General features: G+C 53.0%; 1 protein-coding gene across 7 annotated transcripts in view; it reads left to right on the top strand.

Annotated features, from left to right (window-relative positions):
- DNAH17 (dynein axonemal heavy chain 17) overlaps positions 1–14,569 on the top strand; it is a 161,427-nt gene that overhangs the window by 46,748 nt on the left and 100,110 nt on the right. For all 7 annotated transcript variants that reach the window (XR_013536049.1, XM_035301936.3, XM_035301933.3 and 4 more), the window contains 7 exons: positions 437–619; positions 5,428–5,682; positions 7,331–7,500; positions 8,148–8,370; positions 10,531–10,647; positions 10,765–10,851; positions 12,580–12,732. Coding sequence is in view for 6 of the 7 variants with exons in the window: in XM_035301936.3 (XP_035157827.3) it covers positions 437–619; positions 5,428–5,682; positions 7,331–7,500; positions 8,148–8,370; positions 10,531–10,647; positions 10,765–10,851; positions 12,580–12,732 (1,188 nt within the window). In the remaining variant the exon portion in view is untranslated. The remainder of the gene's footprint in view (positions 1–436; positions 620–5,427; positions 5,683–7,330; positions 7,501–8,147; positions 8,371–10,530; positions 10,648–10,764; positions 10,852–12,579; positions 12,733–14,569) is intronic.

The following is a 14,569-nucleotide window of genomic DNA, read 5'->3' as shown; positions in this document are numbered from 1 at the left end:
AGCCCCTGTGGTTCAGGCTTTGTGTGTGAGTTATTCATTCAGTCCAGGCAGTAACCCAGAGGATGGAAACAGTGTTCCCAAATACCTAAAACGTTTAGCCTCATTATATATATTTGGGGAAATTGAGAGTTAAATGACTCCTCAAGGCCTCACAGCTGGCAAGTAGCAGGTGCAGGCTTTGAACCAAGGTCTTAGCTCTACCTGAACCTGCCCCCTCTTCCCCCAACCTGCCCCTGCCTGCTTTTGGCCTTGTGGCTGCACCTTTGGCTCCGCAGTGATTGCTTAAATGGGGGGCCCTGAGACGTGAGCTCTCAAAAGCTGCCCAGGCCAATGGAAAGCAGTGGTACCTTGACAGTGTGGAGTGGACGATCAGGGCACTGAGAATCCTCCGATGGAGGACAGAGGTGTGGACTGCTGCAACCCCGCCCTGTTTCAGGACAGCATCGCTCCCCTGTTTGAGATCCGCATGGAGCTGGACGAGGATGGGCTGGCCTTCAATCCGTCACTGGAGGTGGGCTCGGAGCGCGGCCTCCTGGCGCTGATCGAAGGCCTGGTCAACGACATCTACAATGTAGCCAGGTTCATCCCCCGGCTGGCCAAGGGCAAGATGAGCTACAAGGTCAGTCCTGCTGCTTCCGGCCCTGCTCCGGGCCATCCATTGCTCTCTGCATTTGGTGTTGCCTCCCTGACTCTGCAAGGCCTGGCTGTTTACCTTTTAAATGACATGGTGCAACCTCCAGGACTATGTGGCTGCTTCTCCCGCGACGTGCACATCTGTTCTTCCCAAAGCGGCTTCTCCTCTGGCAGCCTGCCTGGGTTTCGTTCCTTCATCATTTCTCCAACCCCCGACATGATCCCAAGAGGGTAACCTCACCCAACTTCCCAACAGTTCACTGAGTCCTGTCTCACTCTGTCACCCAGGCTGGCGTGCAGTGGAACAATCTCTGCTCACTGCAGCCTCCACCTCCCGGGCTCAACTGATCCTCTCGCCTCAGCCCCCCAAGTAGCTAGGATTACAAGCATGTATCACCAAGCCCAGTTAATTTTTGTATTTTTTGTAGAGTTGGGATTTTGCCATGTTGCACAGGATGGTCTTAAATTTCTGAGCTCAAGCGATCCACCTGCCTTGGCCTCCCAAAGTGCTGGGATTACAGGTGTGAGCCACTGTGCCCAGCCTCAGTCTTGTAACGTAAACACTGTGATTCTCCCAGTACTCAGGCAGTTTGACAAACGGGCCCTCCACTGCCTTCCAAGTTCATCTATTCTAAATGCATCAAACAAGAAATGTGGAGAGCCTGGCCAGGCTCTGGGGTGGGAAGGACAAAACTCACGGGAAATTTAGCTCCCTGCTTAAGGGAGGTTGGCAGGGGGGTGTTTGCCAGAGCATCTATTTGTGTAGCAGTAAAACAAAAATCAGAAAAGAACTAGATGACCTTAATGTTTGTCAAAGAGGGGAGTTGGCTTGATCACTGCCAGTCCAAACACAGACTGTGAGTTGTCACAATGAACTGGGGTGGAAAGGTATTGTGACAGATTATTGACATTTATCAACTTACAGAACAATGTTTAGAATATGGTTTCATTTGTTTAAACAAGCAAAAATCTGGGTGAGTGCTTACCAGGGTGGGAGGGAGCAGGGAGGGGGAGGGATGTGGCTTTTCCCTCATGCATTTCTGCGTTGTTTGAATTGTAAAACAAATATTTACAGCAAGATGAGCTGTCCTGTCCAGGAGGGAGGGATGTGCGTGTGTGCATGTGTGGATGTGTGTGCGTGTGTGTAGATGTGCGTGTGTGCGTGTGTGTGGATGCGTGTCTGTATGTGTGTGTGCATGTGTGGATGTGTGTGTGCATGTGTGTGGATGTGTGTGCATGTGTGTGGATGTGTGTGTGCATGTGTGTGGATGCCCGTGTGTGTGTGGATGTGCGTGTGTGCATGTGTGTGTGCCCATGTGCATATCTGCATGTGTGGGGGAGAGGCATGTGTGTACTGAGGTGAAGTGAAGACAGGAGGGAACAGCTAATGACCTGAGAAGGTCAAGGACAAGGTGGGCATGTGAGCGGATCCTTGGAGGGCGGGAGGAGGTTTCCATGTGGAGAGGATGGCTGTGATTTCAGGCCCAAGTACAGGCAGCAAGCTGTTCTGGAGTTGAGAATAGAATTTGCCCCAGTTATGCAGGTGCTAGGGTAGCACATGGTCCTCGGAATCGGCATGTCCTGGGTGTGCCCCTCCCTCTGTCCCTAAAGCAGGCTGCTCTCGGGCACCCACAGTTGCTGCAGGCACAGCTGCTCCACCCCGGGGTTCTGCCAGCACACACACTCGGGCAGTCTTGCGGACACCCTGGGACGCTCAGGCAGAACATTCTAGAGCTGAAGGGCCTGTTGCCTGGGAGAAGGGTCCTTCAAAAGGCTGCTGGCCTAGCAGAGTCTTACCTGGTGCCAAGCTGTGGAAGATGAGAGGGTCATTCATCTAGGCCACTGGCCCCAGGCCACTTCCCAGAGACCCAAGGGCCCTAGCTTGGTAGCAGACAGTACCCAAGGGATGCTTCTCATGGGCACTGGGGTGGCTAACCCAGAGGAATTGGGGTCAGGACAAGGAGGAGAAAGAATGTGGGCCCCAGGCTGCCTGTGTGAAACCACAGGGATCTAGAGAGCTGGGATACCCACAGGGGAGACCAGCAAGGGGCAAAGCCCCAGATAGTGGGCACTGCCTGCTCCGAGCATGCCAGACTGCCCCCAGCCCAGCCCCGCCAGAACTTGGACCCCACCTGGGGAAATGCAAGGGAGGGAAGCGGACAGTCTCGGCCGGAGCAGGTGGACACCCGGAAGTGGCCACATTTAAATCTGGAAGCACCTGCCTGCCCTCTGAGCTGAGTGCACTTTCCACCCTGAGCAGAAAGAGGCTGTGAGGAGGGACGAGAGCTGCATGTCAGGCACCGGCAAGCCCACAGCTGAAATCTGACACACACGCCAGAGCTTTCCTGCAGCCATGTGGAGCTTCCAGCTTCTCTCACCTGTGGCTTCTTTTTTTTGAGTCGGAATCTTGCTCTGTCACCCAGGCTGGTGCAGTGGTATGATCTCAGCTCACTGCAACCTCTGCCTTCTGGGTTCAAGTGATTCTTCTGCTTCAGCCTCCTGAGTAGCTGGGATTACAGGTTCCTGACACCACGCCTGGCTAGTTTTTGTATTTTTTTGTAGAGATGGGGTTTCACCATGTTGGCAAGGCTGGTCTCGAACTCCTGACCTCATGATCCACCCGCCTTGGCCTCCCGAAGTGCTGGGATTACAGGCATGAGCCACCGCGTTTGGCCCCTCTGTGGCTTCTTTTCATCCACAACTTATGTACAGGATGGCCTGGCCCAGCCCTAGGGCCAACCCTCCCTCCCATTCCATCCCAGCCCCACTGACTTCACCTCAATTATGCTGTTTCCTTGTCCTGCCCCTTGCAACAAGGTCCCTGTGCAGACATCCTATGCATGTCCAGGCCCCTACAGGACCTCTCTGCAGCTGTGATGTGGGCTCCAGGCTATAGGGGCCATCTCCAGTTTTCTGGTACCTGACTCTGGATGATGTGTAGGGCAGGGGGAATACTGGCTTGGTGTGAGTTGGGTAAAGAAAGTGGTTGGAGGTTGGCTGGTTTGCATATGGAAGGCATGTCCCAGCTGAGCCCTTTGCTATCTCAAAGTATTGCCTAGTCTTGGGAAAGGCAGCTCCCCCTGGCCAATAAGGTTTTAGTTTAAGATATCAAAATTGGGCTGGGTGCAATGGCTCATGCCTGTAATCCCAGCACTTTGGGAGGCTGAGGCAGGTGGATCACCTGAGGTCAGGAGGTCGAGACCAGCCTGGCCAACATGGTGAAACCCCACCTCTACTAAAAATGCAAAACAAATAGCCAGGCATGGTGGTGGGAGGCTTAGGCAGGAGAATCGCTTGAACCCAGGAGGCAGAGAATGCAGTGAGCTGAGATCATGCCACTGCACTCCAGCCTGGGCAACAGAGCGAGACTCCATCTCAAAAAAAAAAAAAAGTCAAAATTCCCTAAGATACAGGCACTAAAGATGTGATTAACACACACACACACACACACACACACACACACACACACACCCTTGGGAGTCCCCAGTCCTGTATATAAGTCAGTGAGTTCTCTTTTTGCTGACACCAGGTTAGGTTGGGTTTCCCGTTGCTTGCAACTAAAAAGGTTCTGTCTAGCACAGGCCTCTCGTGCTCTCTGCCCTAGCTACCTACAGTAGACTTCTTTCAGTTTCCCCCACATGCTGCCTCCTCCTGCCACACGGCCTTTGCACAGGCTTTACTGTTGCCAGGAAAGCCGCTTCTCCTGCTCTTTGCCTACCCAAACATCATCTCTCGGAGCAATGGCCATTTCCTCAGGGCTGGTCCCTGACCTGCTCCCCATTTCACCTGAAGCGACGGGGCAGAGCGGAGATGCTTTGTTTCTGTGATTCTTTGATGAATGTTGCAAGCCATTCCTGGGCTATACACTTCCTGTCTCTGTCCCCAGTATCTACCACCCACCCTGGCTCAGTTCCAGCAGCAGACCTCACCCACCAGCCTCCTCGTTTCTGGAGTCCTCCAGGAGAGGATCGCCAGGCTTGCTTTAAAACTTGGGTGAAGCTGGGCACCGTGGCTCATGCCTATAATCCCAACACTTTGGGAGGCCAAGGCGGGTGGATCATGAGGTCAGAAGTTCAATACCAGTCTGGCCAACATAGTGAAATCCTGTCTACAAAAAATACAAAATATTAGCCGGGTGTGGTGGTGTGGGGCCGAGGCAGGAGAATTGCATAAACCTGGGAGGCAGAGGTTGCAGTGAGTCGAGATCATACCATTGCACTCCAGCCTAGGTGACAGTATGAGACTACGTCTCAAAAAAAAAAAAACTTGGATGAATTGTTTTAAGATGCATGTTAGGGTCTATTGTTACCAGGTAGGTACACAGTGAGGGTGAGCTATTTAATGTACGAATCAACGTGTGAGTCATCTTGGGGTTCCCCAAACGCCACACTTGGCATCTCTTCCCATGGGAGAACATTGCAAATAGGCAAAGGTTTCTATTTCCATCATGAGAGCTTGGGCCAAAACAGTGGCGCATGCCTGTAGTCCCAGCTATTTGGGTGGCTGAGGCAGGGGGATTGCTTGAGCCCAGGAGTTCTGGGCTGCAGTGCACTATGCCATTTGGGTGTCTACACTAAGTTTGGCATAAATACAGTGACCTCCCAGGAGCAGGGGACCACCAGGTTGCCTAAGGAGGGATGAACCGGCCCAGGCTGGAAACGGAGCAGGTCATGATGAGAGACTGAAAGTACTTTTGCCAACAGAGAGCCACTTCTCGAGGCTGGGATGACAACACCAGGCAACTTACAAACCATGCAACATATCTCCTGTTTGCTTCTCCCCTGCCCCTTTCAGACGGACCTGGAAGATATCACAGATCTCATAGAGATGAGGGAGGATGTGTCCAGCCTGGTCGTCAATGCCATGAAACAGGCCGAGGAGTACCAGGATTCCTTTGAGAGGTACTCTTACCTCTGGACAGATGACCTCCAGGAGTTTATGAAGAACTTCCTGATCTACGGGTGTGTGCCCTCTGCAGAGGACTTGGACACCCGGACAGATGATACCATCCCCAAGACACCACCCACCCTGGCTCAGTTCCAGGAGCAGGTGCGTGCAGACCTCACCCACCAGCCTCCTTGTTTTCAGAGTCTTCCAGGAGAGGATCACCAGGCTTGCTTTAAAACTTGGTGAATTGTTTTAAGACACAGGTTCTGTTGTTACCAGGTAGGGCAAGGCAAACAGATCAGGAGATGGCTGCCGTTGGAAAGACAGTTGGTTACTCACAGTTCCCAAGAAGGGGGCGTGGCATGCCAGGCAGGCCTGCACAAGCAGCACCAGGGTCGGCCAGGAGACGGAGGGAGCCGGGCAAAATGTGGGCAGTAAAGAGCCTTTATTGTGGCTTCCAGGGAAGGAATGGGCAGAGTCTGCAGGCATAGGGTTGGCAAGTTCGAATAATTTCAGCCGGCTCCAGGCTATAGCGACTGTCTGGTACCTGACCTTGGGGTGATTAGAGTGGGTGGGTAGCACCCCAGAAGGTAAAACCCTGAGAGAGCCCTATCAAGGGGATGGTTGGTGCTGTGGGCTCTGGGTTTACTCATTTGCATATGAAACCATGTTCCCAGGTGGATCCTTGGTTGTGTCTAGAAATGGGCTAGGCCTGGGAGGGGCCAGATGTCCAGGGGCAAAGTCCCAGAGATCAAAGTGTCCAGAACACAGAAAATAACTCCTTCCCGTAGTAGCCTCGAATGTAAATAGATTCAATTCCCCAGTGAAAAGATACAGATTGTCTGAAGGGACTAAAAAAAAAAAAAATTAGGTGACCCTAATATATGCTGCTTACAAGAAATGCACTCCACCTCTGAAGACACAGATCGAATGCCAAGGGATAGAAAAAGATATTCTACACAAACGGAGCAAGCACGCATAGCTATAGTTATGTCAGAGAAGACAGACTTCATGTCAAAAACCGTGAAAAGAGAGCAAGGAGGTCACTATATAGTGATAAAAGGATCATCTCAGTGAGAGGATTTAACAGTTCTGAATATCTATGCACCCAGCACCAGAGCACCCAGATATCTCAAGCAAACAGCAGTAGATCTAAAGGAGAGAGAGGCCCCAATACATGAATCATTAGGGATTTCAGCATCAGGCAGATCATCTAGACAGAAAATCAACAAAGAAACACTGCAGTTAAAGTGCACGTGAGACCACGGGGACCAACAGGCAGCTGCAGAGCACTTGACCCAGCCGCTGCAGAAAGAATGCAGGAAACAAGAAGACATCGCTGATGTAGCACCTGGAGCTCTGTTCCCAACGCTCTGTGGGCAAGGGCAACCCACACCCGGGGTGCATTCTGCAGCACAGGGTTGGGGTAGTGGGAGGAGTTGGAGGCCCCTGGTCACAAATCAGCACCAAGAAGGATGAGTTAAGGGTGCCCTTTAGGAGCCTGTGACTGAGTTCACGTCTGGAAGCTTCTGTCCTACTCAGCTTCAGAAGTTCTGTTGCCATGACCCGTTCCGCCCCTTTCTGGTGGACTAGCACCTTCTGGGCCTAGACTCTGGAAGGAACCCTGAAGGTGCTGGAGAAGGAACAATAACTTGGAATGAGGCTCCTGTGTGCCCAGCACTGCCCTTTGCTGACCCTGGCCCCACAGGGGCTGACAGGTGCAGTGCAGGCAGCCCTGGATGGAGGCCCTGTGCTGACGCCCCCACTGGCTTGCAGGTCATGACAGGCCACTGGTGGCCATGTTTTCCAGATTGACTCCTACGAGAAGCTGTATGAGGAGGTGTCCAAGTGTGAGAACACCAAGGTGTTCCACGGCTGGCTGCAGTGTGACTGCCGCCCCTTCAAGCAGGCCCTGCTCAGCATCATCCGGCGCTGGAGCTTCATGTTCAAGCGGCACCTCAGCGACCATGTCACCAACAGGTGGGTGCCCAGCCGTGTCCTCAGGGAGCCCAGGGGATGCACACAGCATTGGGGAATGGCCACCCCAACTTGAGTTGGTGGCATTTGTCAGGTGCCTCCTCCGGGTCAGCATGGGGGTGGAGGCCTGGCTTCATGGCCAACTGCCCCACCGAGCTCAAGCAGAAAGGGGTCACCGGGCTGCAAGCAAACGCTCTATCCTTCCTCCAACCCTGGTGTACCGAGCACCTGTTCTGCCCAGCACCAGATGCTGAGGAAACCCAGAGTCTGGCAGGGAAGGCTGGTGCTAAAGAAACAGATGGAGTCACAGGCGGCCATCAGGGCCATGGTGGGCACAGTGCCAGGGGAGAGCATTCCCTGGCTAAATTCCATCTGGGAGGCCAGCAAAGGCTTCCCTGGGATGTCGCCTTAGCCTGGGACTCAAGGATGGGCTTGAGCTAAGCTGCTGAGGCTCGGGGTGTTGTCCAGGCAGGAGCTGAGTGAGCTGGAGGGGTCTGAGGTGGGCAGGGGTGCTCCCTCACCAGCTGGGCCCTTCGGTGATAGCCAGTTGCCCTCACAGCAGTCGTCCCCCTGTGATGGGCCTCCCTGTGCCATCAAGGGTGGGCCCAAGGGGGACTGGTCCCATCACACATGGTTCCCTTGTCCCTTAGCCTGGCTGACCTGGAAGCTTTCATGAAAGGCGCCAGAATGGGCCTGACCAAGCCCCTCAAGGAGGGGGACTATGATGGCCTGGTGGAAGTGATGGGGCACCTGATGAAGGTCAAGGAGAGGCAGGCGGCCACAGACAACATGTTCGAGCCCCTGAAGCAAACCATCGAGCTGCTCAAGACCTACGGGGAGGAGATGCCGGAGGAGCTCCACCTGAAGCTGCAGGTACGCGGCGGGTGGGCGTGGCTGCGTCCAGGTGAGCAGGGAGGAGGCTGTGGGAGGCACTGTCAGAGGAAGAGCCAGGCCAGCTGTGACCATAGAAACCAGGCCATCACACACAACCACGGGGACGCTGCAGGCTAGAACCCCACAGGACCCCTGATCCCCATGGAACAGGGAGGCACAGGGAGGAGGCTTCCAGGGGACAGGAGACCTGGAGACTGCCTCCAGTGCCCCCTCCATTCCATCAGGGTTTTGTTGGATTAAAAATGCCTTCACATCCCACATTTCTTCCTGAGTGCCTGGTGGAGCTGGGTACCAGGATGATGGAGAGAGAACAAGGTCAGAGGGACCCTGGGGAGGGATTAGGCAGCTGAAGGGGAGGGACTGGCAGCTGCAATAGCACTGCGCTTGACAGTGAATTCAAAGGACCTCAGTCGTCAGCATGGAGGCAGGTGTGCAGGCTGGGCAGGGTGGAAGGATGGAGTGGGTGTGTCCCACAGCTGCCGCCCAGCCACCTCTAGCTGCAGCCACCGAGGAGATGCGGCTCCCTCCTTTCTGGAGTCTGGCCTGGAGTTTTCATCTCCCCGCAGCCTGTCCACCCCTCCTCCCTCCCTCTCCCCTTCTCTGAGTCCAGCCACAGACAGGGCCCACTCGGCTGTCTGTCTGCACTGACTCCAGCCAGTGCCCAAGACCTCACAACCCTGGGGGCGACGAGGGGAAGGGCACCAGCCTGGGCCACACAGGGAAACCCTGTCTCTACAAAAAAATTTAAAAGTTAGCTGGCGTGGTGGCGCATAGCTGCAGTCCCAGCTACTCAGGAGGCGGGAGGATAGATTGAGCCCAGGAGGTGAAGGCTGCAGCATGATTGATTGCACCACTGAACTCCAGCCTGGGTGACAAAGCCAATGTCATAAGGGGAAAAAAAAAAGGACTGAGCAGGCTCCTGGGCATCCCACCCCAAGGTGGTCCACGCCGCACACGGGGCAACCAGGGCTGTGAAAATGCAGACAGAAACCGCTGGAGCCAGCGATCATGTAGAAAAGCCTCCACGGTGGGCAAAAAGCTCATGGGCTGGGATTTTTTTTCTTTAAAATATTTTATAGCCTGGTGTGGTGGCTCATGCCTGTAATTTCATCACTTTGGGGGGTCGAGGCAGGTGGATCACTTGAAGCTAGGAGTTTGAGACCAGCCTGGGCAACATGGTGAAATCCTGTCTCTACTAAAAATTAAAAAATCAGCTGGGCATGGTGGCGGGTGCCTGTAATCCCAACCACTTGGGAGGCTGACCCCAGAAGGCAGAGGTTGCAGTGAGCCAAGATCGTGCCACTGCACTCCAGCCTTGGCGATAGAGTGAGACTCTGTCTCAAAAATGAATAAATAATAATTAAAATGTTATAATTAAAATGTTTACCCAAGTGTGGAGAACCTGGGAAATAAAAAAAATTCACCTGCTCATTGCGTCCATTCTCTAGAACTGGAGAAGACCTTAGCAGTGTCCAGGGGCAGGGATGTTCTGGAGGGACAGAAAGGGAATTCCTCTGTTGCAATGGACAGTCTGTATCTTGATTGTGGCGGTGTTTGCACAACTCTGTATGTGGGATAAAATTGCATGGGAACACACACACACACACACACACACACACACACACACGGATTCAGGTTTAAAAACATGATGAAAGGTGAGTGTGCTCTCTGGTCTAGTTAACAGAGACACCAATGTCGATGTCCTGGGCCACCCTCAAGGAGGCCGGTTTTCGTTTTTGTTTCTTTTTTGAGACAGGGCCCCCTCTGTCACCCAGGCTGGAGTGCAGTGGTACAATCTCGGCTCACTGCAGCCTCTGCCTCCCAAGTTCAAGTGATCATCCCAGCTCAGCCTCCTGAGTAGCTGGGACTACAGGCCCATGCCATCACACCCAGCTAAAATTGTGTTGTATCTTTTGTGGAGACGGGGGTCTCGCTTTGTTGCCCAGGCTGGTCTCAAACTCCTGGGCTCAAGTGATCCTTCCACCTCAGCCTCCCAAAGTGCTGAGATGGCAGGTGTGAGCCACCACACTGGCCCCTGCACTGTTTTCGCAGCTTCCCACGAGTCTCTGATTATTTCACAACAGAAGGTTTAAGAAAAGAGAAGAGCAAGGAGCCCTCCCCAACCTTTGCCTCCTGCAGGAGCTGCCGGAGCACTGGACAAACACCAAGAAGCTGGCCATCCAGGTGAAGCAGCACGTGGCCCCACTCCAGGCCAACGAGGTCAGCATCCTGCGGCGGAAATGCCAGCAGTTCGAGGTATGGTTCCCGGGGCAGGGCGGCTGGCTTCCTGGGGAGCAGCATGGGGCAGTGTGGGGCCCCGTGGGGCAGGTGACTGCCTGGTGATCCCCTGTACCCTGCTCTCTCCTCTCGCAGCTCAAGCAGCATGAGTTCAGGGAGAAGTTCCGACACCAGGCCCCATTCTCCTTCAGCAACCCCAACCCCTACAAGTCCCTGAATAAGGTATGATTGCTGGAGGGTGAGATCAGGAACCTCACTGCTTTCTTTTCTCAAGCTGTTATTCTTTATGTCTAGAAATGTAGCCTCCGTGGCACTGACCTTGGGGGCGTGCATGCATGCTCTTGTGGGTTTGCATGGGCATATGTGTGTGAGCATGTGCGTGTGTGTGTGCACGCCTGTGTGTGTGTACCTGAACATGCAAACCCAGCAGCCCCCAGACCCTAGGGTGTCCCCTCTGCATCTTGCTGCTCGGAGCATGGCTCCAGGCCCACAGCTCAGACCCCTTAACACCCCGTGTGACCCACAGTCTCTTAGCTGGACTCCACCCCCTCATCCCCACTCTGTGCACGTTCAGCAGTTTCCTGTCACCTGGGAGCACTCACCTGCCATCCCTCCCTGAGTCCTGCCTCTCCTGGCCCACCACATCCCACAGCAGCCATGCTCCACTTGTGTGCCCACTCTGTTCAACTGTCCAAGTTCATGGTCAACGTCCAGTGCACAAGTTCACACAGCCCTGGACCTGGCAGCCCACTTAAGCTCAGGCCCAAAAGGCCCTTGCAGGCAGGAGTGTGTGGGGCACACGGGGCCCAGTGGGGCCCTTGCCAGTGCCTCTTTGCTCCCAGTATGGTGCCCAGGTACTGCAGGGCTGGACCGCCAGCACCTCAGCCTGACAGGCTCGAGCAGATGTGAACCCCAGGTCCTTAAGGTCGCCCCACTCCTCCTCTGCCTGAGCGCCTGCTCTTTAGCCTCTAGCTCCCATCTGACACTCCTTCAAGCCACAATGTCGATGCAGCTGTTCTCTCCCTAAGGCCCCGGGCTCAGTTTTCTGGAAAGATTTAGGGTGAGGAGTGCCCTGTGCCCATCCGAGAGGGGCTGTGGAGCTCCAGCTGGTGAGCGGAGCAGGGGTCCCTGTGTGTCCATGTGTGTGCCCACACCCTGAGCCCGCCTTGGCCACAGCCTGCCCATTACGTGTAGCAAACACACCCACTAACACCAGGTGGCCAACTCTTAGTGCGGGACTTGTGAGGACACTGGGGTGTTTTCCTCTTTGTTTATCTGAATTATCTCATTTTCAAAGCATTACTTACATCTTTTTTTTTTTTTTTTTGGACAGAGTCTTGCTCTGTCACCCAGGCTGGAGTACAGTGGCATGATATTGGCTCACTGCAACCTCTGCTTCCTGGGTTCAAGTGATTCTCCTGCCTCAGCTTCCAGAGTAGCTGGGATTACAGTCACATGCCACCACGCCCGACTAATTTTCTGTATTTTTAGTAGAGATGGGGTTTCACTCTGTTAGCCAGGCTTGTCTTGATCTCCTGACCTCAGGTGATCTGCCCGCCTCAGCCTCCCAAAGTGCTAGGATTACAGGAGTGAGCCACCGCGACCAGCCTTAAATAATTTTTAAGAAGATAAAAATATAATATGAAAGTTGAAGAAATGCTGGGAAATCAGAAACTCTCTCTCAGGAGGAAATGAGGCATTTGTACCATGCCCATTGGGAGACAGTCCCCATGCTGGACTCACCCACCCTCCCCTGCAGACAGGACCCAGGAGGCTGTGGGGGTGGTGGGACTCTGTCCTCCCTCCCAGTGGAACACCATTGTATTGACACCTCCTCCCAGAAGGTTTACCAGGGAGGGCACACTGGAGAGACGTGCAGAATGTCGGGGAGTGGGGTGGGGCGCTACTGAGGGTGACCAGCCCTGCTGACGGCCCCTTCGCTGCCCCTAGCAACAAAAGAGCATCTCAGCCATGGAAGGCATCATGGAGGCGCTGTCCAAGTCCGGGAGCCTGTTTGAGGTCACCATCCCAGACTACAAGCAACTCAAGGCCTGCCACCGGGAGGTCCGCCTGCTGAAGGAGCTCTGGGACATGATCGTCATGGTGAGCGCCAGGCACGCCGCACAGGTGGGGCCCGGGGTTCTGCACGGAGCTGCGGAGCTTTTCATCCGTGTGGATTCCGGGCTTCCGCACGGAGCTGCGGAGCGTTTCATACGTGTCGATTAAATCCTGTTGGTTCGTTGTCTTGTTCAGTCCTTTTACGGTCTTGCTAATTTTCTGTCTAATTCCATAAACTGCTGAGAGCGAGGTGTTGACATCTCCAGCTCTAATTATGGATGTGTTTATTTCTCTTTGCAGCTCCATCAGTTTTCACTTTGTGTGTTTTGGGGCTCTGTTGCTCTATTGTACAGATTTGGGGTTATTGTCTTCCTCCAGGTTGGCCCTTTTTCCCATTATATAATGTTCCTTTTGTCTAAGAATTTGCTCTTTGGCCTCCAGCTCTCATCCGACCCTCCGTCAAGCCATGATGTGGATACAGCTGTTTGCTCTACAGTTGGCTTTACCTGATGTTGATACAGCGACTTCTGTGTTTTCTATTCATTGTTTTTGACTAGTGTTTGTCCTGATAGATCTTTTTCCATTTTTTAGATATTCAACCTACTTACATTTTTGTATTTGAAGCAAGTTTCCTGTGGACGGCGTGTTGCTGGATCCCAGTTTTTTCATCTATTCTGTCAATCTCTGGCTTTTAACTGGTATATTTAGACCATTTTGCATTTAAGATAATTACTGTCCTGCTAGAGCCCAAGTCTGCTGATTTGTTTTCTGTTTGTCCCCCTTGTTTTGTGTTCCTCTGACTCTCTTTTATTTTAACATTTTTAGGACCCATTGATTGATTTAGTTAGAGTGGTTCTGAACATAGCACTTTACAGTTTTCTTAGCGGTTGACAGTCACTGATAGCAACATTTTGTCACATTTGAGCGTAGAAACCTTCCTTCCATTTAGATCTCCTTGCCCTCACCTCTGCCCCTTTTAGCTACAAGTGTCTTAAGTATTTCTTCAGTACATGAGCAGCCTTCCACAGTCTCGGTCTCGTTTGTTGTGATGTGTGCAGGGTTTATCAGTTTCAGCAAGAGGGAGAAGCTGAAAGTAACAGGGCTGCTCCATATTGGGAGAACCGAAAGAACAAACAACGTTTTAAAGAAAGCAAACAGGCTTTTTGTTTGGGTCAGATGCTAAGACAGCCCCGAGGAAATGGGAATTTGGGTAGGTTGTGGAGGGGTGATATGCAGGGAGAAGAGGAGGCAATTCGGGAGCCTGGGAATTTGCCAAACAAGGGCAGTCTGGATCACGTTTCTGTAGGCTGCTTTGTGGCCTCCTAAGCAGCAAAAAGACAAGGACAGGCCCAGTCTCGGTGTGTGGAGGGAGGCTGGACTCCAAGCATGGGGCTTCTTGTTCCCAAGTATTTCTTCTTTGTGTGTTCATATGTTTGTTTCTGCCATTCTGTCTCCTCATTGCTCATCTGTTTTCAGAAATATTTGAGCTCTTTCCTCTCTTGCCTTTTTGAATGAACTTTTATCAAATCCAGCCTGGCACGGTAACTCACACCTGTCATCCCAGCACTTTGAGAGGCCGAGGCAGGCAGATCACTCAAGGTCAGGAGTTCAAGACCAGCCTGGCCAAAATGGTGAAACCCCATCTCTACTAAAAATACAAAAGTTAGCTGGGTGTGGTGACATGCACCTATAATCCCAGATACTTGGGAGGCTGAGGTAGGAGAATCGTTTGAACCCAGGAGGTTGAGGTTACTGTGAGCTGAGATCATGTCACTACACTCCAGCCTGGGTGACAGAGTGAGTGAGCGTCTGTCTCAAAAAAAAGAAATCATTTGTCAATTCTCCCTCCCCTCCAGAAGGAAGCTATTATGACTTTAAATGG

This window comes from Callithrix jacchus, chromosome 5 (genome assembly GCF_049354715.1).
Source record: "Callithrix jacchus isolate 240 chromosome 5, calJac240_pri, whole genome shotgun sequence".
In the NCBI taxonomy this organism is placed as follows: Eukaryota; Metazoa; Chordata; class Mammalia; order Primates; family Cebidae; genus Callithrix; species Callithrix jacchus.
Note: the sequence above shows the minus strand (reverse complement) of the source record. Positions and strands in the feature narration are given on the sequence as shown.